Consider the following 27,720-nt stretch of genomic DNA (forward strand, 5'->3'; position numbering starts at 1 on the left):
TTCATCTCTCTCAGCTCCTCAGAGAACCAAGGAGCTAATTGAGATCGGCATCGGGTCAGAGGCCGCAAAGGCACGACGCGGTCCAAAGCTCTAGCGGCCGCCCTTTCCCAGGCGGTCACCAGTTCTTCAGTCGAGTCGTGTGTTAGAGTCTCAGGAAACGGCCCAAGCTCCGTCAGGAACCTTTCGGGATCCATCAGGCGCCTGGGATGGAACCATCTGGTTGGTTCCGTCTCCCTGCGGCGGGGGAAAGCGGTAGGAAAGTCTAAGTGAAGGAGCGAATGATCTGTCCATGACAAGGGTTTGATGTCTAGGTCCCCTCTACCAAGATCATTCAACCACTGACCAGAGATAAAAATCAGGTCCAGAGTGTGTCCCCCTATGTGAGTGGGGCCTTGAACTAACTGGGTCAGGTCCAAGGCCGTCATGGAAGCCATGAACTCCCGAGCCACCTCTGACGCCCCACCTGTGGATGGGAGGTTGAAATCCCCCATGACAATAAGTCTGGGGGTATCGACCGCCACCCCGGCAATGACGTCGAGTAGCTCGGGCAGGGTCGTTGCCACGTGGCAGGGAGCCAGGTACGTAGTCAGCAGACCCATCTGCACCCCACGGCCCCACTTCACACAAAGGGACTCACATCCGGCTATCTGAGGAACAATGGTCTCCCTCGGATAAAGACTCTCCCTAATGATCACCGCCACTCCCCCACCCCTCCCCTGGGCCCTTGGCTGATGAAATGCACGGAAACCTGGCGGGCACATCTCTACGAGGGGGACCCCCCCTTCTTGGCCCAACCAGGTCTCCGTAATACCTGCCAGGTCAGCACCCCCCTCCGAAATAAGATCACAGATGAGGGAGGCCTTATTAACCACTGACCTGGCATTACATAACATCAGACGCAGACCCTGGGTATGAGGCTCTATACAACCCAGGACACGAGTCACGCATTGGGGGCCGGAGTGCGCAATCGCTCGGAGACAGCGTGTGCGCACCCCCGACACTTGATATGACCCCCTGCGCCCGTCATACCTGCCCCTCCCACTCATGATTTCAATTACACAGCCCTTTCTATCGTCCCCCTGCCCCTCGGTTAAATTTCCTTTCGCGACCCCACTGCTGCAGCTAATTAACCCATCATCCCGTGCAGACGCTATCTGGACCCCCCCAGGTCCACTTTTTTTACAACCCCCACCCGTCCTCCCGGATCCCCTTAAAATTTTCCTTAAAAATTTAGCTAAAAAACCCCTCAGCCCCCTCTTTGCTGCATGCCATCTCTCGGGGTCCCAAAGCCCGTCATCAAGATAGGCCCTCGATAACGTGGAGGGCCAGGCCTGCGAGAGGGGGGAGTCTCGCAGCGCAAGAAGGTCGGTTTTTTGGAGCATCAACCGAACCAAAGATGGGAAAAGAAAAGCCGGTCCAGGAATCTGTCATAGTCCAAGGGATAACTGAGCATAAAGGTCATAAAATATCCATTTATAGGGCTGGACTCCACTGTCCTCTCACGACAGGGAGAAGGTCCAAAGTTCTTTTTTTCCAACAGAGGCTAATGGCCAACCATCCTCTCACGATGGCCGGTCTCGTTAGAAAGTTAATGGGAGCAAAGTTCTATCCTCTCCGTTGGGATGTGGAAAATCCCTCAGCTCTTTCAAATGGTGCACAGTCTCTCCTAGCAGTGAGGGCGTGAGTGGAGCATAATAAGGGGTCCAGAGTGTCCAAAGTGTAGATGTTAATAACGATGGTAATAATAAAGATGTTAATAAAGATGATAATAGACCCATGGGCATAAGATCTTCTTTGAGGTGAGAGTAGGAGTAGCAAGACAGGGAAGTCCAATCCAGGGGTGGTTGGCCATAGAGGCCAACATCCACCCATACCTGGGGGAAAAAGGGGGGGGGAGGAGAGGCCACCCGAGGCGACCAACCAACCAAACCATGGTCAGCTTCCTGCCTCTCCAGCCCCAATCTCCATAACCCCCAGACACAGCTTTGTTCTAAAACACTCCATCACAGTAAAAAATCAACTGTGAGCCAGATGGTAATTCTAGGGGTGAGGCTGTCAGCTTCTCCCCCATCAACCTGCTGCCTGGTTGTTCCTCTGGCCGGCCGGTCCATGTCAGCCATTGCCACCGCCGCCGCCGCCGCCGTCGTCAGCCCGTAATCAGGCACCCCAAGCTTCCAAGGCATACCGGAGCCCCAAAAACGCCGGAAAAGAGCGCCCCAGGGATCTAGAGGGCCATAGGGAGCGGGGGGGCCACCTCAAGCCGCCGCCGAATAAACGCCGCCCGCCGCCGGATGCCTTGGACTCCATTTCCCCCGACACCGGAAACAGCCGTTGCAGCCGGGCCCATCGCCCCATCTCCCGCGGAGCCGTCCAGCCCTGCCCTGATGCTCCGGAGGGCGAAAAAGCCCTCAACAGGCAGGGCGGACGCTCCCCTCACTGGGACTGGAGCCGAAGATGGACAAGAGGGCTCCTGAAGACCCCGACAACCGGCAACTCTCCCATCTCCGAAACGGAGCTTATTTGGTCGCCGCCATCTTGGAGCATGCGCAGAAGCCGTAAAGATGAATGCATCTGTGTTGCCATAAAATTTATTGAACAATGATGATTTGATAGTGCAGGAATACAGGTAGTCCTCAATTTATGGGTACAATTGAGTCCAAAAGTTCTGTTGTTAAGTGAGACATTTGTTAAGTGAGTTTTGCCCATTTTATGACCTTTCTTACCACAGTTGTTAAGTGAATCACTGCAGTTGACAAGTTAGTAACCTGGTTAAGTGAATATGGCTTCCCCATTGACTTTGCTTGTGAGATGGTCACATGACCTTGGGACTTGCAAAAGATGATCACATGACCCTGGGACACAGCAGTGGTGATAAATATGAACCCGTTGCCAAGCATCTGAATTTTGATCACATGATCATGGGGATCCTGCAAAGGTCATAACTGTGAAAAGCGGTCATAAGTCCGATTTTTCAGTGCCATTGTAACTTGGAACGGTCACTAAACAAATTATTGTGATCAAGAACTACCTGTACTGTTAATCAGCTACATTAGCTACAATGCTAGTATCAATATCTCTTCCTACTTTGTATGATCTTTTGACCCTCCTAAGATCCTCCAATTGGGAGCAAATAGTGATTTAACCGCTTAGGTTGCAATGATCTGGGCACCTGATGGTCAGACTGCAATGGCTATTTTCATTTGAGGACAGATCAGTTACTGAATCTGAACCTTCTCATTCTTCTTTCTAACTATAACATTTTATGAAGCAGCAACAATCACTGTCCTTTGGCATGACTGCTGCAGTGCTACAGTTTACAAAATACTAGAGCTCCTGAGCAATAAATCAGGACCAGAAGTTCAGAAGGCAGTGATTCAGTCCAGGGTGAGCTTTTCTGTGCCAGCTAACGAGATAGCAAATTAGAAGTCTGCCAGTCTGGTTTTAAGAGACTTGGGCAGAACTGTTAAAAGAGAAGATTACTTTTAGGTACATAACAATCTTCCAATCTGAACTATTAATCCCAGGAGTGACGTTTTCTCTGGACCAGTTCTGAAAAGATGTTCTGTAGTAGGTAAACTTAGTTTGTTTTCATGTCCGAATGCAATCATACTGAAAGTACCAAGAGATCTCATATTTTGCTTACTAAGAGTGTCATTATGAGACAAAATCACCCTATGATACTACTAGCAAGCTATCAGTAGTTTAATGAAGCATGCTCTAATTGACAGCTCACTGTGAACTGGAGTCTATTTATGAGTTTTAATGTTTATCTGTTTTTGTCATGGAGCCTGATTTATTTGTAACCTAAGTCATAAAGTGGTTTAGGCCTTTGAGAAACAGGGATACAGTTATTTTTTCCTTTATTATCCAGATATGATTATTTCTGCCAATTACATTATTTTTGGAATGGAACAGCAATGGCTGAACATAGTATAAATATTCAGTTATTACCATACAAATTAATTTTTGGAATATTCTCAATTATTTAATAAGTATTTTTATCATCCAACTCATTCTTTAATTAAGCTTATAAATTAATGTTCCAAAATCAATAAATTGTAAATTAAAGTTCCTGCCATTTCTTAATACAATCCACATAAGCAATAAATAAATGATAGAATTTCCATTAGAATTTCCAAGTCATCTTCAGCCTTGTATTGACTGTGTTGCAGTAGTTTAGATATAAGATAGCATGATCAATTGTCAGGGTTTTTAGTCCAAAAAGACCTACAACTGGACACCAATTGAAGCTGAATTGGCAAAGAAAAGAAATATGGAGGGGGAGGGGGAAAGAGTCTGAGAGTGGGTCATAGCCAAAAGTCAAAATAGTTCTGTAGTATGGCAATAATATTCAAGAGGATCTTGGATTTGGGGATGTGTCTTTATTTGCTTATACTTTTAAAGTTTTTTTTTTTTTTTTACAAATTATGTATCTGTTAGTTTTCTCATAATATTTGTCAATAATTTCAAGATTATTCTATCTAAGGGCTCTGGGACCACAAACAAAGGAGTTTGGAGACCATATACATTATCCCACTTGCTTCCTTTTAAATAACATTAACAGAATTAAGTTGGCAGCATCTTCCCTGTTGATCTCTAGGGTTAGAAAGTTCCAACTTATAAAGTCATGTTTGTGATAACTAGAGCTGAATTTACTAAAAGTTATGTCTAATCCAGAAATAACTGAATTGGTCACAAGCTACATAAATAAAACTTAATCAATAAAATAGAAAGGTTCTAGAAAATAGATTACATGATATGGCTCCTGCTTGAGCCAAAAGTAATTACTGCCAGATCTTTATTCACTAATACATAGACTCAGTGGGGTAACAGACATGGCAGATGGTATTTTTGTTACCTAGAAGTTAATATAATTAAAGACAACAGATGGGCTAGAATTGGAAATGGGATAAATAATATGCAAGGAGTATAATTTTATTTATTATGTGTGTTGCCCTCTTCCTTCAGCTCTGTCAACAAATTGTCCAATGTTGTTGTCTAAATCAGAGATCAATAGTTTTTACTTTGCCAAACATCCAGGTCAGACTTTAACAAGGGGAAATGTAAAGTCAAGTTGAATTAGAATTGGATTAGTAAAAAGGGAGACAATGTCAACCAATACCCCAATCACCCCACCATATTTTTTAATTAAAAAAGTATATAAAAGACTCTTATAAAAGAGAAAATGAGGATTTATGAGGTAAAAAATTCTCACTCTCTATTTTCACATTAATTATTACATAAAAGAGACATTTTGCTATAATGGTTCTATCCTACCTAATAGTTTTAAAGAAGATCTGAAGAACTCAGTAAGTTTACAGTCCAGAAATGGACTATCTTTGAATAATCAATAGCAGGGTTTCTGCTAGGCAGTCCCAGCCCACTGACCAACTCCACCTCCCCGGTAACTTGTGTGTGTGTGTGTGTGTGTGAGAGAGAGAGAGAGAGAGAGAGAGGGAGAGAGAAGGAGAGAGAGGGGGGGGAGGGGGGAGAGAGAGAGAATGGTATAAGAGCCTTGATAGTACAAGGGTTTAGCGCACCCTGTTATTAACACAGCTGCCTGCAATTTCTGCTGGTTCGAATCTCTCCAAGGCTCAAGGTTGACTCAGCCTTCCATCCTTTCTAAGGTAGGTGAAATGAGGACCCAGTTTGTGGGGGCAATAAGCTGACTTTGTATAAAATATACAAAAGAATGAAGGCTATTGCTTAAAGCATTGTAAGCCGCCCTGAGTCTCCAGAGAAGGGCGGCATATAAATCAAATTTTAAAAAAAAAATGGTATCCTGGTGGCACTAGTCAAGCTAAGATGTTCTGGGATGCCAACTGCATGGTGTGGCCAATGCAGTTGGCATTGTTAGGTTACTTTAGGTTGGATTGAACATTTTGGGTTGAACTGAACAGACTACTAGGCTGCTCTTCTTCATGGAACATCTCCTGCAGCCCATGCTAAGCATATATAAGGTGTTCAAGGCCCTAGTCTTGCTAGACAGCACCCTCAGCTCTGATAATGTTGCAGACTAGAGAAAGTGATATGGAGGGCCAAATGTTTGAAATCACTGACTTAAGACTTGCTTTATATTTTTTCAGTGTTACTATTACATGAACCGTAATCAAGAACAAGGAAAGAAACAGCAACTGCAGCAGCTATACACTTCACAAAAAAGATCCAAAGAAAATGCAAAAAAGAGAAATGTGGAACATTTTGTAATGAGTAACTCATTTTTTAAATTATAAGTGTTTGAAATTGTTTTCTCTACACATATGGTTAGGCATCTTAAATTGTACTAAAGTTTATAATTTGTATTTATTTATATGTATAAGCTACGTCTTTTTTGCTAAGACAAGTTAGTCTATTCAAATTTTTAAAACTCTATTCTCATTTGTCTGGGAACATATTTTCTGTATACTTTCTACATGCTATTTCAAAAGTTTAGCGGCCCTTTCGGTAGTTAGTTTTATTATCACATTGCTCTACTAAGATTTTTTTTCTTGTTAGCCTGAGCTCTTTTGATCTGTTGTTTCCTGCATCCAGATCTGCTTACATCAGAGTGAGGAAATCTAGAGTTTTGGTCCTATTTTACCAAAATGGGGGTGCAGAGTCTCCCGTGAGACCACAGAGCTGCTTTATTATAAATCACATTACTGATCTGTTCCCATTATTTCTATGCAACTTGCTCCTGCATTCTTTTTCTTTGGATCTGTACTTGTAGAACTAACCACAATCCCCTTATACTTCAATCAAATATTTCAGTCAAAGGGCCACGCTAAGTTCTCTGCACAACTATACATGGCCTAAGTTGTTATTTATTTAATCCATATATTCTACATCTCTTATAGATAAATTCCGTAATACTATAAACAAGAGTTTCCAGATGATATTGCATAGGCCTGCTTAACTTCAGGAAGCCCACTTGATTTTGAGTCTCAACGTAACACACACTGCTAGATGTTTGTAGATCTACTGTCAGCCTGTAGGAGAACAAAATTGTCAAATAATTCAGGACCAGTCCAGTAATTAAAAATTTGGGGGGATTCTCCAAATTTTTAATGTAAATCTGTGTACTGAAAGAAACTAAGGAATGGGAAAAGAAAATGCAAGACAAATAGATTTATTTATTTATTTATTTATTTATTTGTTTAAATTTCTATACCACCCTTCTCCAAATAGGACTCAGGGCGGTGCACAGCCTAAGTAAAAACAAAGCATACAAAATTTAAAAAACAGTATTAAAATAATTAAATATTCTGGCCGTAAATTAAAACAACCCAATTTAAAATCAATTTAAAATTTAGCTCAAGCCAGCCCAGCTAGTTGAAATAAATAGGTTTTCAGGGCCCGACGAAAAATCCGGAGGTCTGTTATTATACGTAACTCTGGGGGAAGGTTATTCCAGAGGGTGGGCGCCGTCACAGAGAAGGCTCTCCCCCTGGGGGTCGCCAGCCGACATTGTCTGGCGGACGGCACCCTGAGGAGGCCCACTCTGTGCGAGCGTACTGGCCGGTGGGAGGCTATTGGTGGCAGTAGGCGGTCTCGTAAGTACCCCGGCCCTAAACCATGGAGCGCTTTAAAGGTGGTCACCAACACCTTGAAGCGCACCCGGAAGACCACCGGGAGCCAGTGCAGCTCGCGCAGGAGAGGTGTCACATGGGAGCGCCTCGTCGCCCCCATAATCCCCCGCGCGGCCGCGTTCTGGACCAGCTGGAGCCTCCGGGTGCACCCCAGGGGGAACCCCATGTAGAGAGCGTTGCAGTAGTCCAGGCGGGAATTGACTAGTGCCTGAGTGACTGTGCGTAGAGAGTCCCGATCTAGAAAGGGGCGCAACTGGCGTATCAGGCGAACCTGATAAAAAGCCCCCCTGGCCACGGCCGTCAAATGGTCTTCTAGAGACAGCCGTGCGTCCAGGAGGACGCCCAAGTTGCGAGCCCTCTCCGTGGGGGCGAATGATTCGCCCCCAATAGCCAGCGATGGCGTCAGCTGGCTATATCGGGACGCTGGAAGCCACAGCCACTCGGTCTTGGAGGGGTTGAGTCGGAGCCTGTTTCTCCCCATCCAGGCCCGCACGGCCTCCAGGCACTGGGACATCACTTCAAGGGCATCGTTGGGGTGGCCTGGGGTGGAGATGTACAGCTGGGTGTCATCAGCGTACTGATGGAACTCCACCCCGAAGCCACGGATGATCTCACCCAGCGGCTTTACATAAATGTTGAACAGAAGGGGCGAGAGGACCGACCCTTGTGGCACCCCACAAGCAAGGTGCCTCGGGGTCGACTGCTGCCCCCCCGTCAACACAGATTGCGACCGGTCAGAGAGGTAGGAGGAGAACCACCGCAGAACGGTGCCCCCCACCCCCAACCCCGCCAACCGGTGCAACATGATACCATGGTCGATGGTATCAAAAGCCACTGAGAGATCTAACAGGACCAGGATAGAGGAGCAACCCCTATCCCAAGCCCTCCAGAGATCATCCACCAGCGCGACCAATGCCGTTTCCGTGCTGTGCCCAGGCCGGAAGCCGGACTGGAGCGGGTCTAGATAGACAGTTTCATCCAGGTACCGGGGAAGCTGTTGCGCTACCACACTCTCAACAACCTTCGCAACGAAGCGAAGGTTGGAGACTGGACGATAGTTAGCCAAAACAGCCGGATCCAGAGAGAGCTTCTTGAGGAGGGGCTTCACAACCGCTTCTTTCAAAGCGGCCGGCAGGACCCCCTCACTCAAAGAAGCGTTAACAATCTTCTGGAGCCAGCCTCGTGTCACCTCCCGGGAAGCCAGTACCAACCAGGAGGGACACGGGTCCAATAAACATGTGGTCGCGTTCAGCCGTCCCAGGACCCTGTCCATGTCCTCGGGAGCCACAGGATCGAACTCCCCCCAGATAACACTCTCAAGACCTGCCTCAGTCATCCCGTCCAGACATACCCAGAGCCAGCCCTTCCCGAATCTGAGCGATTTTGTCATACAGATACTGCACAAAGTCCTCAGCTCGGCCCTGCAAGGGGTCATCCCGCACTTCCAGATGGAGGAGGGAGCGGGTCACCCTAAACAGGGCGGCCGGGCGATTATCTGATGACGCGATAAGAGCGGCAAAATAGCTAGATTTTGCCGCTTTTATTGCCACTAGGTAGGTCTTAATATGAGACCTCACCAGTGTTCGGTCGGATTCGGAGCGGCTGGTCCTCCAACTACTCTCCAGGCGTCTTTTCCGGCGCTTCATCTCCCTAAGCTCCTCGGAGAACCAAGGAGCTAGGTGAGTTCGGTGCCGGGTCAGAGGCCGCAAAGGCACGACACGGTCCAAGGCCCCAGCAGCCGCACTATCCCAGGCGGCCACCAGGTCCTCAGCCGAGTCATGAGCCAGAGTCTCAGGAAATGGCCCAAGCTCCATCTGGAACCTATCAGGGTCCATCAGGCGCCTGGGGCGGAACCACCTGGTCGGTCCCGCCTCCCTGCGGCGGGGTGCAGCGGTTAGAAAGTCCAGTCGAAGGAGCGAGTGGTCAGACCATGACAAGGGTTCGATGACTATATCCCCTGTATCAAGGCCACTCGACCACTGACCAGAGACAAAAACTAAGTCCAGAGTGTGTCCACCCGTGTGAGTGGGGTCATGAATTAACTGAGTAAGGTCCATGGCCGTCATGGAAGCCATGAACTCCCGAGCCACCTCAGACGTTTCGCCGACAGATGGCAGGTTGAAATCCCCCATGACTAGAAGTCTGGGGGTACCAACCGCCACCTCAGCTATGACGTTGAGCAGCTCGAGCAGGGCCGTTGCCACGCGGCAGGGAGCCAGGTACGTGATCAACAAGCCCATCTGTACTCCACGACCCCATCTCACAAAAAGGGACTCACATCCGGCAATCTGTGGAACAGTGGTCTCCCTCGGATCAAGACTTTCCTTTATAATAACCGCCACCCCCCCCACCCCTGCCCTGAGCTCTCGGCTGATGGAATGCTCGGAAACCTGGTGGGCACATATCCACGAGGGGAACCCCCCCTCATGGCCCAACCAGGTCTCCGTAATACCTGCCAGGTCCGCTCCCCCCTCCTGAATAAGATTGCAAATGAGGGGGGCTTTATTTACCACGGACCTGGCATTGCACGACAGCAGCCGAAGGCTCGGGCCCTGAGAGTCTGAACAGTCTGGGATACGAGAAGGGCTATGGGGACCGGGGCGCGCCACCGCTCGAAGATAGCGAGTGCGCGCCCCCACCACATGATGCGGCCCCCTGCTCCCACCATATCTGCCCCTCCCACTCAACACATTGATAGAAAAGCCCTCGACAGAATGGACTCTAATGGCCCCCTTACCCCCGGAATCCGCACCCTCTGTGGCCCCACTAACAGCTGGGCCGGACCCCTCCCCCCGTGGGTTAACCCCCAAACCCACACAACCCTCCCACCCCTTAAAATCCCTTAAAAATCTATCAAAAAGTTTCCCTAAAAAACCCCTCAATCCCCTTTTTGCAGCATGCCACCTCTCGGGGTGCCAAAGCCCGTCATAAAGGTAGGCCCTTGATAAAGTGGAGGGCCACACCTGCGAGAGGGGGGAATCTCGCAGAATAAGAAGTTCTGTTGGCGAATACATCTAATCAATCAGTTAATTAATTAATCTGGGGGAACTCCACGGCCTGATGGTAAATATATTTTATTTCTTTTCATTTTTAAAATTTTTCCCACAAGATAAAAAAATATTACAGCATCAAAACTTCTGAAAAATGTTTTATATCGTTAACTGTCCCAGTTTAAGCTTCTTTATTAAAAATGGATTTCTTATTTTAAACAATGAAGACAGACCACAATGAAAATTCTTCATTAAAAAATATTCCTAATGAAGTTTTTGTTCTTATAGTGAGAACAAAGACATAAGCGATACCTCCAAAGATCAGAAGCAATCTTGAAAGTCTTACATGTATTAACTAGTGGTGCCATCTGCTGGAGCAAAACATGTTTCTTCATACTTTAGAAAAAGCTGTAGAGAGGGATCCAGCCAAAATGATGCAGAATGCTATTAAGAGCAGCAGATAGTTTTTCAGTCCCTGCATAGGCATTATGGGATGGAAAAGGGAGAACAAGAAGAGAAATAACATTATTTTGTAGAAATCAAAAGCAGTATTAGCACGTTTGACACTTAACATGTTTCTGGTACAGATGTACATGCACTATAATATATTTTATAAGATTATTAGTGGAAAGATTATTATTGCCTACTTTTTTAAAATGGCATGCACATTTTAGGGCCACATTTAACTTTCTGAGGCTGCACTTCTACAAGTAATGGGTAGAAATATGACATAAATTAAGTTTTAATGAATTTAATTTACATTGAAATTAGATTAAACCTAAGCCTCTTAATCTAATTATTTTTCAGACATGAACATAATTTTCCCCATCTATCATTCAAAATAACAAATGTCTCACTTATCAACATACATTTTGGGCTCAACTGTGGTTGTAAGTCGAGGATTACCTGTACGCACATTCTAGACCAAATGGAAGAAACAGACATGCAACCCAATTATCTAATTTGTTGCCCCCATTTATTAAAACACACTAAATGTCATAGGAAAAGATGAAGATACTGTGTGTGGGACAAAATTGCTTTCATTTATTCTTCATACCTTTATTTCTTTAAATACCAGCACTCCCCACACGGCAGCTATAAAACCAGGACCCTAGAAAACAAGTTCAATTAACAGTATCTATGAATGTAACATTTACTCCTGCTTTTGTTATATTTTTATCTATGAAAAAATATTTACTTCAGTCTTGCTTCCACTAAAATGCAATCATTTGGTAAATGGTTGTAGATATTTACAAAGAAAATAAGACGAAGAAAGTGCAAGAAAATACCATTTTTTGTAAAAATGATTTTGGATTATGATTATCTAAAATTTTATTAGTGGCCTCTGAGTATATCTTGTATTTTAAACTAGCCGTATTATGTTAGTTAGGGCTATGCCGACATTGTATCTCAACTAAGAATGGGGGGGGGAACCAATCACTAAACAGAATGGAGAGAAAAGAGAAATGCACAGGGAAAAAAAATGAGATGAGCAACATGAAAGGGAGAGAGAGAAGATGGAGCTGCAGTTTCCTCCCTTTTTGAATCCTGAATAACAGCTTTCTTCAAAGTTAGCATTATAGTAACTAAAAATTTAATGGTTTATAACTGATAATGCTATTAGCTGGTTTTGTTGTTTAATCTATATATTTCAGCAGCTGCACTAAGACTACATTAGAAATTCCTGCAAAGCAAACAGTTATACTAAAGTGATGATAAAGAACAGGTGAACATGTGGAAAATCCACAAATGCCTTCCAGTTGCTTATAAAGCTGTCTATTTCATTGTCTCTAATCAAAGCAGTTAATTTCGCCATCTCTGCTTTAGTCAATATTAAAATCCATTCTTCAACATTCGTATCTCTTTTCCTGACTACTTTTACTGCCACTGTTATTTTATGTATTGGTAGAATGGGTACTACCACCAAGTTTTAAAATTATTTATTTATTATTTATTTATTTATTAGTCGCATTTCTATGCCGCCCAATTCCCTAGGGATTCTGGGCGGCTTACAGCAAATTACTTGCATATATGTGGGGAGTGATGGACGTTCTTATTTGTTCCTTCCACGATGTCATATTCTTGGAGAAGAGGTGGGAGAAAAAAATAAAAAGTCCTATTCATAATTGTTACCCAGAGTAACAATTGAATATCCATAATTGAAGGAGCACTACAGCAGTACTCTACAGACAGAAATGCTACAGGATGAAATCTGACACCTTCAGCTTTGACAGACTTTGTGGGTAGCACTGTCTTAGTTTTTGGTATCCTAAGCTTGTTAACCCTCCCTTCCAGGCTTCCTTGATCCGATCCTAGAGTTAAAAAAAAGGTAAAGGAATCCTCGTAGATTTTACTCTGCTAGTCCTTGCCAACTATAGGGGGCGGTGCTTATCTCTATTTCCATTGAGTCAGCGCTGTTCAAAACCATTTCTTTGGTCATGTGGCCTGCATGATGTCATGGAGCCCTGTACTTCCCACTATAGTGGTACCTATTTATCTACTTGCATTTACATGCTTTTGAACTGCCAGGTTGGCAGGAGCTGGGGAAGGATGGTAGCTCACCCCATCGCATGGTACTCATCCCATTGCATGGCACTGAGGTCTCAAACCTGGGTTACTGGCTTTCTAGCCAACAAGCCCAATGTCTTAAATGCTGAGGCACTGTGCTGCTCCTACCCTAGACTTAAACCACAACAGGACATTCCCACACTTATGTCTGCTCTAGCAATGTCAGATAGGAGAAACATGAAAAAAATAGGAAGGATCTGTTCTGCTCCCCCTATTTGGAGCTTTCTTGATTAATTCATAGATTGGAGGCAACTGTTTTGTATAAGCAGAGCCAGATGAAAGTCAATTTAAAATTTGAGATCAAGTAATATTCTCCCAAAGAATAACATAGCATACAATGCATTGCATAGGAAGAGTCCTTGAAAACAGCATGAAACTTCCATAAAAGATATGCTTCAGCAGGTGCTCCTCTCCCATTTATTAACCAAGAATTTCTCTGATACTTACAGCAGTGATTATTGGGAAGCTCACAACAGCGCTGAGATAGTGGTTTGCTATAAACCAACAGCAATTGGCTATTGCCCATAATGTGCCAGAAATAAATCCTGACAAGAGATAAGAAAAAAGATTACTATAGTATTACATCCTGGAGAGCTCCTGAATATTTTGTCATCATGCCATGCTCCTTCAAAGACACACGGAGTTATGGCTCTTCCAATATCTTTGGGATTTCCTTCCTTGATTTCTTTTCCTTATTATTTGTAGGAGGGGAGAAGATATTTCTGCAAATCCTGAGCTTTCTCTGTGCACTCAAATATCCTCTATCAGATCAATGCTATCTGGAGAAAGAATTTGTTATTTATATACACAGAATTTAAGCTAAAAAAGCTACATAAGGCTGGTGGGCAATTCCAAAGATAAAGAAGCAGTTAATGTTGAATCTTAAGACTATATATAAAATATAGTACAGAATTGTGGCTTTCATGTATTTATATGCATGATTTAGTTCTGATCCTTAAAATAGACTTGTATTAGTCTTCTAATCAAGTGAAATACAAATTTTGCTTGTTTTTTCTAATGTTTCTAATGTATGACATGCAAAGAATCAGTATTTCTGAAGCTCTAGTTCCAGCAGACTGAGCTAAAGGGATTTATTTTTCTACTTACTTTATGTCTTTTCTTTATGAACGCTTAACAAGCACACTACATTAAATTAATATTCAATTAAGAATATTGGTATTTGATCTCAAAAGGCACTAAAATCATGCCCAATATAGCAGACATCATTAAAAGGTACTTACTGACAAGATATGTATTCCAAAGTAGATTATAAATCTGAATAAGGTCTTTGCTTTTGCTTGAAAATTATACCTGGTATTATGGCTGCAGGATAAACCTTAGGATTATTTTTCATTGCTGCACAATAGAGCAGAAAGTAGACAGTACTCGTAAGGAAGATGCCACTGAAGTGGGCAAATACATAATCTAAATCTGAAATAAATATCAAAAGATATACAATATATAAATATATATTTAAGACATATGTTCAGGAAGTTCACCGATGTTATTGATTTGATTAGTTAGGCAAGATCACATGTTGCAATCATTCACTGTTTATTAACTGGGAGATTTTTGTTCTAATTAATAAATATTTTCATATCTCTATTAAAAATAAGCTGTGTAAATAGAAGACCCATAAAAGTTGGGAGTACCCTGGGCCCTAAGACTTAATAGTACCAGTGCTGTCTGAGTAAAAATAATGTCCTATTCCTATTATTATAACCTTTTCAGAAAACTGTGAAGCAAAAAAGCTCAGCAGCAAATATTATGGCCTTCAGTGAGTTACCCCTGGTAGTTATAGATGCTAAAGACCATTAAACAATAGAAACATTATAAAAAAATATGTACCCCCAACAGTCCCCCTTTTTAACTTTTTCTTTAAATTTTTAAAAAGTTTTTAAAAATATTGAACAATATTTTAAGACCATTCATACACTGAAGCTATTTTATTCTTAAAATTATATCTTAAAATTGCTGCAAAGAGTGTTCATTTCTTTTGCTGAGGATGAGTAGTACTTGCAAACACTACTGTTTCAGAGAAACAGTAGTTTCTTCACTATAGAAGAAAAAGTCTACTATCTATTTTGCATAGGGTGGTGGATCTTTCTCTCCTCCTTCTAGACTGACAAGGTTTTAGAGGATAGAAAATACAATGGAATGGGCAGCAATCCATTGAGATCTGAAATAGAGATTGCCCAGAGTGCTAAGGAGAGGGCAAGTCTTAAGATTTTGGAGCCTCTCTTCCTTACCATGTTAGTCTGCCCCTTAAATCCATAAAACAAGCAACACAACAAACACACATAAAGAGAGTAAAGGGAACACTATACATGTGGCCTTCAGTATCCTTACTTTCACTAGCCATACTTTCTTGTATCCAGGGTTATAAAATATATACTTAATGCAGAATCTACAATAAAAAGTTTCATTTTCCCACAATTTGGGATGATTTTTGATGTAATGTGTACAATTTGTAGACGGCTTTTTTTACTTATAAAGTACATTTTTTCATGGTCTCAGTTTCCACAGTCTATTGGAGTTGCTTGGCTTGAAGAGAACCTCAGTAAATAGCAAGGGCAATCTCTCACTCTGTTTTAATGTAATCAGAATTAGTATAATAGCATAGTATTTTTAAATCAATATATTTTCATAATCTGAATATATCAATAAATTTTTACTAATGTGATATTTTGGGGGCAAATCCTCCAAATGGCCATATATTTAAATCTATTAATAAAAAGAGTTTTAAATGTAACACAATAAATTTAGGATCAAGTCAATTGATTTAGAAGCAAGCAATTGATTTTAGGACAAAAAACTCCACTAAAAGATATCTGAAATCTACCTCTGAGACAAGTAGCATGAGGAATGTAAAAGGAAACATGGAAACAATTTCCCTCCCTTTCATATACCATAAACGGCCACAGTTCTCTTCTAGATATATGACTATCAGAAGAAATCATCTGTTTTTACCAAATTGACTGGCTCCTGTATACAGTGTCCCATTTCTTCTGCCATGGTCTTTGATGTAAAACACAGGTACAAAACTAGAGCCATAGAATATCCCAGCTATCATAGCTAGAAAGCAGCCTCTGGCAGGAAAAGAAACACAGAACACAGAAACATTTTACATTGACTTAGTCACAATATTAATTGAACATGAAAACAACACTGCTGGAGAACAGCTACTGATTTTCAGAAATTATTATTTATGAGGAAACAGCAAAAGTTCTTGACTGCAACCAAATGTTTAGTTTACCAACTCTTTTGTCTAACAGGTATCACAGAATGCAAGAGAGGGAATAAAATGGGAGAGGAAGATGCCCTGGACTTACACCATTCTTTTTCCTAATGGAGAAAGGTTGTCCACCCAAGATACGTCACTCCTGTTTTCGACTCTGTATTCAGAAGTGTTGATAGACTGTTGATGAAAATCAAAACATTTAATTTTTTTAAGATTTCCAAACGTATTTGAATGCATTTAAACTTGGACTTAATCTACACTTGATAGACAGAACTCTGCCTAAGTGAATTGGGGTGCAATGAAAACTATTTTGTTTTGAAAATCCAGATCAGCACATTCTCCTTCTTCTTGAATTTATATCACCACTTATAATTAGGCAAATTATACATTATTTTGTAACTTTTCATTTCAAGTTGCAAATCAATGCACATCTTACTAAATGAAATGTGAGGAGACATGAATTGAATTAAACTGTTAATATGCTTTTTGTGAAAAAAGAAGTTGATTATACATTAATGGAAAAGAGAACTGCCCCACTTGTTCCCAAAATAGTTGGAAGTAAAATCTATTAACACATATTCTCTGACATTATACAAATATAAGGTAAGAGCTGTGATGGCGTAGTGGTTAAAATGCAGTATTGCAGGCTAACTCTGCTCACTGCCAGTTCAGTTCTGACCAGCTCAAGGTTGACTCAGGTTTCCAATCTTTTAAGGTTGGTAAAATGAGGACCCAGATTATTGGGGGAAATATTCTGACTCTATAAACTGCTTAGAGAGAAGTCTGTAAATCATTATGAAATGGTATATAAGTCTAAGTGCTATTACTATTGTGTATCCCTAAACACAACCATTCGGTAGCTCTTGTTCCTTTTCTAATGCTGTTCACCGATATCCAAAGCCACTGTTGTTCAGCCCAACTGTAATTATATGATATAAATACAATTAATATGCATTATCAATCCTTTCCATTCCTGGAATCCTTCCCATTCCTGTAGTACTTACTGCCAGATCTCTTGTACAAATGGTGTTAGAGTTTCTATTATGCCTGGGAATCAAATGAAGCCTACTATAAGGCAGGTGCCAGATTGTTATCCTTGCAGCCAAAAGATGTTGAGAACACAGAACTGGCTAGTCCAATCCTTGGATGATATTGGGCCACTTACTATTTTTCAGCATTGATTATTTCATATAATTGTTGTAAGTATAAAACAAGAAAGAGGAAAAGAATATGAATTTTGGATAAAAAAGTTGTGATACTAATGCTAATATTTATTTTAATATAATTAATTAATATAATACTAATTTATGAAACTTTTCAATGCTGTCTGCTTTCCACATCTTTTTTTTTTTTAAGTTATGGAAAAAAATACTATATTCTTGAAGCTTATTTAACAGAATTTAGAGGAAAAGGTAGTCATTTGTCAAGTATCCAACAGAACAAACAGATGCTTTCAAAGATTATGCCAACTGTTAGGCACATTCCCACCTCCCCCCCTTATTCAGCCTATAATAATAATAATAATAATAATAATAATAATAATAATAATAATAATAATAATAATAATAATAATAATAATAATAATAATAATAATAATAATAATTTTATTTCTATACCGCCCTTCTCCCGAAGGACTCAGGGCGGTGTACAGCCTAATTAAAAACAGAATAAACATCAATTTAAAATAATTTAAAAATATTAAATAAATTTGGCTTAATTTAAAACCCCAAAAATTTAAAACATCCAATTTAAAATTATATTGCTAACCCAGCCTGGTGGAACAATAGGGTCTTGAGTGCGCAGCGAAATACCCGGAGGTCAGAAATCTTACGAATTTCCGGGGGCAGTTCATTCCACAGGGCTGGGGCTCCCACAGAGAAGGCCCTCCCCCTGGGTGTCGCCAGCCGACATGACTTGGCCGATGGCACCCTGAGGAGACCCTCTCTGTGGGAGCGAACTGGCCTGTGGGAGGCTATTGGTGGCAGAAGACGGTCTCGAAGGTACCCGGGTCCTATGCCATGGAGCGCTTTAAAGGTGGTAACCAACACCTTGAATCGCACCCGGAAGACCACTGGGAGCCAGTGCAGGTCACGCAGGAAGGGTGTCACATGGGCGCAACGGGTTGCACCCATAACCACCCGCGCAGCCGCATTCTGGACCAGCTGGAGCCTCCGAGTGCTCTTCAAGGGGAGCCCCATGTAGAGAGCATTACAGTAGTCCAACCGGGAGGTAACAAGGGCATGAGTGACTGTGCGCAGGGCGTCCCGATCCAGAAAGGGCTGCAACTGGCGAATCAGGCGGACCTGATAAAAGGCCCCCCTGGCCACGGCCGTCATATGTTCTTCTAAAGACAGCCGTGCGTCCAGGAGGACACCCAGATTGCGAGCCCTCTCTGTGGGGGGCAAAGATTCACCCCCAATAGTCAGCGATGGCACCTGCTGACTATATCGGGATGCCGGGAGCCACAACCACTCGGTCTTGGAAGGGTTGAGTCTGAGCCTGTTCCTCCCTTTGATAAATACGTAATCTAACTTTTAAAAAGTCCTGTTTGAGTAGATCTACAATAGTGAAAACCAGCAGTCTGCAACAGATTCCTACAAGGGAAAAGAAGCTTTGCACCTTACAAGGTTTATCACGAAGTTTTGGACAGCAAGTGGTTGGAATAAACCCCATATTGATGTTTGTTGCACAACAAAGGCACACATTTACTGGGGTGACACCCAGTGTCATGTGATAGTACTTTTACATCATTTTAAATTTTTTCGGACTGAGGAATCCTGGGAGTTGAAGTCTACTTATCTTTATCACTAATCCTGCTGCTGAAACAAATTTTTTTTTAGGGAAAAAAGTAGTTGATAGTTTTTCGCCACCACCTTGAAAACTATAACAATAGCAAAAAGAAACATACCTGTTCTCTTAATAATGGAGTGCTTTCTGAAGATGGTGAAGGGTTTTGAACTTCACTTTTTATGAAGAGAAATATGATGCAGCTGCAAAGAGAGAACATCAATGGTCATCCATATAGTTAGGCAGTACAGTATAAGTTTGAGCTAACTGGTGTTTTTCTCTTTACTTGCTGTGATATATTGTTCTTTACTAACTAAACAACAGCATATTTACACATTTTTTGAACATTAGTAATTTTAGAACAATCCAATATTTATTTTCTTCGAACATATACAGGAATCTAGTGAAATCCTTTCTAGTAAAACATGTTTAGATTGTAGTTTAGGTCACAAGAATAAAATAGAGACACTTTGATTCACCTGATTTTGAATGATTACCTACAGATATTTTAAAATCAAAGTATATAACCATTAAGAGAATGATAATGTTTTCAAAAACCTAAGTACTGAAAGTGCTGCTCCGATGTAATTCAGAACCGGTTTTCTGACTTCTTCTGGGTCAATTCCAAACCAACCAAATCTATGAAAGGTAGATTAAAAGCATGTATTATTTTCTCCAAGTTTCACAATGACTTTTCAGCTGTAGAAATGAAATTAGCACAGGGAAAGAATAAGAAAAAAAGGATAGAGTTACAGATAATCAGTAATAATAACTCTTACATGAATATATACATATATTTTTGTCAATACATATTTTTATATGACTAAAGTAGTGGCCAAAATTGTGGAAACCTTTTGGGAAAAGTGTATTTTTGAGGTTTGATGGCTAATAACACCACTTTTGGGGGGAGTTTCAAGATAATCATATTCCACTGCTGGAATGGCCTGGGAGTAGCCCAGACCTTAACCCAATTGAAAATCTATGGAGCTGACTAAAGAAACTTGTCAGTCAGAAGCGACTGAGCAATAAAACCCAGTTAATAGAAGCAATCATTCAAACTTGATTTCACATTATAACAGCTGCAGAACTAAAAGACTTGGTTCACTCCATGGGACGATGTTGTAAGGCCGTAATTCATGCTAAAGGTTACCCAACTAAGTATTAACTGACGCAATAATTTTTGTGTATCTCATTTTGTCTATGTTGATAATTTTTCTGTATCTCATTTTTTCTATGTGTTTCACTTTTCTTCTTTATATTGTAACTGATATTCTAATAGCAAATCTTCATTGAAGTTATTGCATTACATTCTTGATTAAATTATCTTTCCACTGATGTATATTTTTATGATACTACTCCAAAAAAAAAGTGGTATTACTAGCTAGTTTTACAAAATACACTTTCCACAATTTTGGCCACTACTGTACATACTCCTCTGCTTGTAATGAATTGTGCAAGAGGATTTATATTCAGATCAGATTTTTAAATATTAGCGTACTGGTTATATTTGAATGTAATTATTCCATATTTATTTGCTCCTATGATGGCTCAAATAAATATTAGACCTCTTTTGGCAGATTATATCTTCTCCTCTCAATCACCCACCATTAAATTGTATAAGTTCACCATAAATAAGAGCATGTAGAAATGCTAATACACATTAAGCGCTCCTTAATAAATGCCAGTCTGTTAGAAGCAATTATATGTTTGTATTGCAGAAGAGCTTTAAAATGTTAAAAAAATTTAGATCAGAGATTGCAACATTGACTTCTTGAATGTTATTGAACTCTATACTGTATACCATAACTGCAGCTTGATTATTCCTGCTACATGCAGATATACAAGTAAATGCTTTCTGATGTTGAACATATCATAGCAACTTCTAAAAAAACACTCCACAGGCTGGGGGTTGGGGACCCCTGATGTAAAGAAGAAATTCTTTCTCCAAGAAGTTTATTTTTGATCTTTGATTAAATGGTACAAATATATGGTTGGCTCAAAGAATAAATGTTAAGTATGCAGCATGTTTACCTTGAACTTGCCCAGCCAGTTAGCAAGTTAAAAGAAGCCCAGATTAAAAGACCAAGGCCTAACCCAATGGTTTTAACAATTGGAACAACCGTTACATTACCTGCACACAAGAATGAAACCCATTGATTAGACAGTAGCAGTAACATCTATATATTTGCATAATTATAATGACCTACAATAATTACCATTACCACTTTTAATGCATATTATGGTTTGATGGGTAATTGTATGAATATTGGGCATGCGTAACTCATATTCAAATGCAGAAGGGATAGGTAGGATTTTGCAGATTATGGTAGCTTTATTTCTTACTATGCTCATCAGCTATGAACTGTACTGACTACAATGAAACGAAGCATAATTCACAAACATTATACATTATACAATCCTACATGTAAGGGAGGATAGTAAGGGAGGATAGTGAACAATAAAGACAATTATATAAAGTAGTTCTCCACAGATACTTTAATATATCCAGAGGACCCTCACCACATGATGCCTGTAGTACAGTGGACTAAAGCACTGTTATTAACATCTGCTGCTTGCAATTACTGCAAGTTCAAATCTCACCAGGCTCAAAGTTGACTCAGCCTTCCATCCTTTCAAAGGTAGGTAAAATGAGGACCCAGATTGTGGGGGCAATAAGCTGACTTTGTATAAATATACAAAAGTATGAAGGCTATTGCTTAATGCATTGTAAGCCTCCCTGAGTCTCCGGAGAAGGGCGGCATATAAATTAAAGCAAAAAAAAAAAAATGATGAAAAGGTTCCTGGTGGGCAGGACTCATCAAATGTCTCCCCTGAGAGCTTTTAGGCTGACCCCATTATATTATCATATCTAAGTATTTTTTTTGATACAAATACCTTTAAAATATAACCCGTTATTTTCTAATATGGAAAATTAATGAAAATATTTTTATAACTTACTATATTAATGTTATTACTGCTTTATTCTCTCTGAAGAAGCTCAGAATGGCATGCTAAACAATTAAAAACAATTTCTAATAAAGACAAGTACATAACACCATTAAAAACAAAATAAATCCCCATAAAACAAGACTATAAAATATTAACTGAAATGTAAATATCATTTAGATTTCAGAACACTTGTTACCCTGCAAATGCCCAGATAAAGAGCAAATCTTTACTTGTACTTTAAAATAAGTGCCTTAGGAGTCCAATTGCAGTGCTGCTATTGCAATCACAAATTTTCAGTGAGGAAAAATATGGCTGTCATGAATGACACAACAGTTGATTCATTGTCTCACAGATAATCACAAAGCTTGTCATAACTCAGATTACAACTCAATATGTTGTCAAGCTTACGTTTTTTATATTTTACTGCACTCCTATAAATCATGCAAATTATGATAGATCTTTCTCCAATAAATTTGATGGAGAAGGATAATTTCAATATTACCTGTAGCCCATAAAAAGCCCCCAACCATAGCAAGAGGCCAAAACCTAGGGCTGTTCTGAATCAGGTTAACAATTAAAGAAACAATCCAGATAGCAGCACAAAGAATCCACTGGAAGAACATTCCTAGAATAAAAGAAGAGAACAAAAATTATAAACTACCAATATAGTTATTACTGATTAAACGTCTGCAACATCATGAAATGTTTACAAATGAAACTGCAGCAATGAGTAATATAGAAAAAGTAATGTAAGGTGAAGAAATAAAACCACTGAAGCAAGAGGTCATCTGATCAAGCTATATATTAAATACTCAAAATTTGTTAGTTGGCTTCTTGTATTCTGAAGATCCAAAATATGGTCCCTGCCTAGATACTTCTGAACATCATCAGCATATCCTTTACCTCCAAAAAGTCTATAATAAGCAACGTACCCTTGAGGATAAATAGCAGGTGCTGAGGAAAGAGAAAACTGAGTCTAGAGGGTCAAGCTAGGAGCACGTTTCTAGATGAAGAACCCATAACAATTTTTCATTCTAAATAAAAGTGGCTGATCTAAGCATGTGTTTAAAAATAATGTGATTAATATAACATACAACTTAGTCTAGTATTATGGAAAAACCAATATTCAATAAATACCCTTTTCACAAAAGCTTGAAATAGACCTGAATTGAAATAGAAGATACTTTGTTCCTTTACCCAGGGGAACAAAATAGCTTCTAGACCAGACATGTCAAACTGGTGGCCTGCGAGCTGGATATGTCACGCGCAAGCCATTCCCACCCTGACTCTCCAAAGAGAGAGTTGGGGCAAAAAAGGCAAAGGCGAAAAAGGCAAAAAAACGTTGCGATACGTCACAATCAGGCCCGTGATGTGATCAAGTTTGACATCCGTGTTCTAGACCATTTATCTAGTTCCTATGCACTAGGCAACAATATGCAAGAAATATCAACTACTCATTTGGTTGAAATGGCAATTATCATTGTTTCAATTTCTTCCCTAAAAAAAATTATTAGATTAGGGCAAATTAGTGGATGAGGTCATGACAAAACCAGAGCTGATTTAATTTTATTTAAATTAAACAAAAACAATAAGAGCTGTATACTTACAAAGATACATTTCATAAAGTTTCCTTTATGTTATGTTAAAATACGATTTTTACAGTATTTTATAGTAACTTTGGAACTGTTAGTGAAATGCTTCAGCCCACCTAGAAGTATCTTTTATCTATCCTATCTAGTGAAAGGTAGGTATTAGCTATAATTGCTTAAAGGGACTCTTTAAGTGAACTTCCAACTACTTGCACACATCATGATAACAGCAATTTTGTTTTAAGATGAACATTTTACCATCCCCAGTGTCAAATTTCTTCACCGGTACAAAGTTTGATCCAAATAAGACAACAGCAACTGCTGAAGAAATAAAGCCAATCGCCAGATCTGTTGTATTACTGCTGACAGAGTAGGGGATCCCTTCCCAGGTCTCCATTCTGCTTTTAGTGCCTGACTTGACTTCTCTGGATTCCCTTTCTTCAGGCAGCACTAGAAGGAGAAAACCATGGAATAAATGACACATCACAGTATTTACAAAGCCCTCATGCTAGTATTACAATATGATAGTCCCCTTTATTCTGATTTGTTACAATTAGCTTTTAGGTAAAATTAAAGCAGTAATTCACAACAAAGATTTTATTTATTTATTAAATTTATACGGCACCCATCTCACTGTCAAGCAACTTTGGGTGGCTTACAGCAATTTAAAAGCATAATATAAAACAATAAGAACACTAAAAACATTCAACATTAAGAATAAAACATTAAAACCCACCAAGAATTAGATAAAAGGGACTAATGCGTAAGTGGTGCAGAGGTGCAATCTTCTAATCTATTTACCACTGCCAAAGTGAGATACCCCCATTGGGAACTCAAACCAATTGGTAGAGCCAGATATTCAGGCCCTTTTGGAAGGCCAAGAGGATGGCGGCAAACTTCACCTTGAGGGGGCACAATGTTCTCTTCTGGACCTACCAGCCAAAATTCTTTGTTGAGATAGATAAGGTAAAATTAATAAAGATAATCTGTAAAAAATGGATCATCACCAATAAAAACACTTACAAAAGCAATACAAAACTAATCTTGAAGCCTAGGCTATGTCATGTTAGAGAGAGGAAAATGGGACCAGGGCCATGATTTTTGTGCATTTTGTGGCTTCACACTGAAGTTCACACATTGTTTTATCATTGCAAAATAATGCTCATCCATGTTCAGTTGTTTATATGTAAGCTTTGCCTGTGGCTGGAAATTTCAGTAATGTGAAATCTTCAGTTATGTGTTGACAGTGATGGTACTGTTAAATAGGAAACCAAATTCTGGAATTGATGTTCATCTCATTCTGGGAGACAGCTGCACTTTTCTGAAAGTATAGATCTACAAGGAGTATATAGACACTCCTTGACCCTCAGCTGTCTGTAGATTCCCCAGGATGCGGCAACAAGGCTTATATCTAGTATTGCAGTTTTGACGATTTCTAGATTGGCCTGACTGAAGATAACGTCCTAATCTGACTAATATATTGAGATTTAATGTGATCACTCAGTGGTGCAGCGGACTAAGTGCTGTTAAGTGCTAGCACTTAGCTGCCAGCTGCCTGTAATTAGTGCGAGTTCAAAACTCACCAGGCTCAAGGTTGACTCAGCCTTCCATCCTTTCGAGGTAGGTAAATTGAGGACCCGGATTGTGGGGGCAATAAGCCAGCTTTGTATAGAACACTGCCGCTTGGGGGGGGGGGGAAAGCCCTAATAAGCAGGTATATACATAAAAAGTATGCAGGCTATTGCTATAATGCATTGTAAGCCACCCTGAGTCTTCGGAGAAGGGCGGCATATAAATTGGACTAATAAATAAATAAATCACTTAAACATCATCTGAAAGCTTCAATTGACGCTAAATGTGGCAGACTGACTACCAATAGGCAATAAGCAGGAACACATTATATACCTACAGTATGCTGAAATACATCCTGATTATCAGCCAGTTCATTTCAGTCTTATTTAGTTGTAACAGTAAATTGAAGTGCTTTTTTGAGATACAGTTTCAAAGTTACAATGGCATTGAAAAAAGTGACTTATGACTGTTTTTCACACTTACAACTGTTGCAGTATCACCATGGTCACATGATCAAAATTCAGATGCTTGGCAATAGACTCATATTTGTCCCGATGTCTTATGGTCACCTTTTGCGACCTTCTGACTAGCAAGGTCAATGGGGAAGCCAGATTCACTTAACAACCACATTAGCAATTTAACAACTACAGTGATTCACTTAACAACTACGGCAAGAAAGGTCATAAAATGGGGCAAAATTCACTTAACAAATGTTTCGCTTAGCAACAGAAATTTTGGGATCAATTGAGGTCATAAATCAAGCACTACCTGTTTATGGATTTTTATTTTGGCATTAGTGCACAAAAGATGTTACCTAGCCTGCTAATGAAACATTTAGAGGAAAACAACCAAACTCAGAGAATATCAAGAAGCCAAAGCTTTTGCTTTATTTCTTGTAACCCAGCTTGTGTGCCTCTTGAGCAAAACAGCAAGAATAAACTGAAAAAATAAACACACAGATTGCCCTTTCAAATAGTGTAGCAAATACATATGCCATTGCAGGCAACATGCAGATACAAGGCTTAGGGATGAATGTAATTTCTGCACTGTGATTTTTACACAATAGTAGTCTTGCAAGTTTTCATAACTACTCTCAACATGGCTCTGTAAATAAATTTTCAGGAAAAGAGGGTTGGGTTTTCAAACAAGACTCAAAAGCACAGTGTTATGATATCTGAAAATAGCTGTGTGTTTTCAGTTTACACTACCATGCAATGATATTAGTAGAAGCATTTCTAGCAGATGGTTTAGTTCTGAAGTCAAGCAATTCAAAACTTTTTTTTTAAAAAATGAGATGATCTAATGTGAATTTGATAGTAATTGTATGTGGGCTTCTTTTTCCTGCCACCTAATCAGCTCACTACTGAATTGTGTCAGATGATGAATTATAAATCCAGGGTCTGGGAAGAAGCAGGTAGGTGAAAACTACTTTAGTGACTGAATGCAGGATGAATTTATTCCACCTTTCCTCAACCTTATAACTCACTAGAGTACAACGTGAAGAATACTTAGCCAGCTTGCTCTGTGGACAGTGCTGGTATATACCATTCCAGCACATTTGGAAAGCACAAGGTCGGGACCAACTAGTTACTAGCCTATCCAAAAGCTTTGGTATTTGGATAATATCACGATCGACTTTGCATTGTCTCTACTTGTTTAATCTTCCCTTCCCTTCTGTTTGCTGACAAATTACAAAATTTAAGCCGCAGAGACCACCACCCGTCAATGCCATTCTTTGTTTGCAGTTAGTAGAAAGGCAAATGTTACCTTTCGTACACTGATGTTACTTTCAAGACAGCCTCCCGGCTCTTGCTTCCTGCTTCGATTATTTCAAAGGCCAACAGCTGTAAGAAACAAGGAGCTCCGCCCAGTTCTCACATGATGCCTCGCCACAGTCAGAGCCCAGCTGCCGAAGTCCAGACCAACACGGCGGGGCAGCAGAAAATGGCTCAGGCTTTGCTGTAACTATTTGCTGCCGTTTCGCGGTCATTTGGATTTTTGCAGCCCAGCTCTAGTAGGCAGGTGGCCAAACACTGCGTACTTTTAAAAAAGCGCGTTCTTGGTGTGGGTCTCGTTGCCTGCAAAGGATTTTGTTCAAAGCATAAATAATATGCGGGAAGGAGACCCGGCGCGCAAAAGACTTCCACCCTCCCAGCGGCGCACCCAAAGACAAACTCTCGCGTCAATTCTTAAAGCTAGGATCCCGCGAGATTCGAGTAGAATATATATATATATCTATTATTGCTTGGCGAAAGGGAGTAGTATTAAATTTAGGCTACCAAGGTAGAATAATTACGTGGCTTTGTTAGACAGCTGCAGGAAGAAAAAGAAGAAATCCTGTGCTATTTTTTTTAAAGATTTAAAGATTAAAACATTTAAAAGACTTTATAGATTTTTTCAGTTTGTATGTTCGCAACGCGCATCATGGCACAGTCCAGCTGGTCGCATTTTAGTCC

The 27,720-nt window shown here is 40.5% G+C and overlaps 1 protein-coding gene across 1 annotated transcript; it reads right to left on the minus strand.

Annotated features, from left to right (window-relative positions):
- Window positions 1-10,428: 10,428 nt before the first annotated feature.
- TMEM144 (transmembrane protein 144) lies at window positions 10,429-27,254 on the minus strand. The gene is made up of 12 exons (XM_070948981.1): window positions 27,143-27,254; window positions 23,951-24,142; window positions 22,606-22,728; window positions 21,186-21,285; window positions 19,713-19,793; window positions 19,276-19,357; window positions 16,459-16,544; window positions 16,097-16,215; window positions 14,438-14,557; window positions 13,574-13,671; window positions 11,616-11,669; window positions 10,429-11,033 (listed from the first exon to the last, which is right to left on the minus strand). Exons 1-12 carry the CDS (start codon window positions 27,252-27,254, stop codon window positions 10,950-10,952), a joined length of 1,251 nt encoding a protein of 416 aa, XP_070805082.1. The 3' UTR covers window positions 10,429-10,949.
- Window positions 27,255-27,720: the final 466 nt, after the last annotated feature.

Source organism: Pituophis catenifer, unplaced genomic scaffold (genome assembly GCF_029215685.1).
Source record: "Pituophis catenifer annectens isolate HBS135680 unplaced genomic scaffold, rPitCat1.0.hap2 SCAF_8, whole genome shotgun sequence".
NCBI classification, from domain to species: Eukaryota; Metazoa; Chordata; class Lepidosauria; order Squamata; family Colubridae; genus Pituophis; species Pituophis catenifer.

Coding starts and splice junctions, on each gene's coding strand:
- TMEM144 (XM_070948981.1), bottom strand. CDS start 27,254: ATGACCGCGAAACGGCAGCAAATAGTTACAGCAAAGCCTGAGCCATTT. Junction 24,143..27,142: donor TGACTGTGGCGAGGCATCAT/GTGAGAACTGGG, acceptor TTCTCCTTCTAG/TGCTGCCTGAAGAAAGGGAA. Junction 11,034..11,615: donor TGGTATTTAAAGAAATAAAG/GTATGAAGAATA, acceptor ATGCCTATGCAG/GGACTGAAAAACTATCTGCT.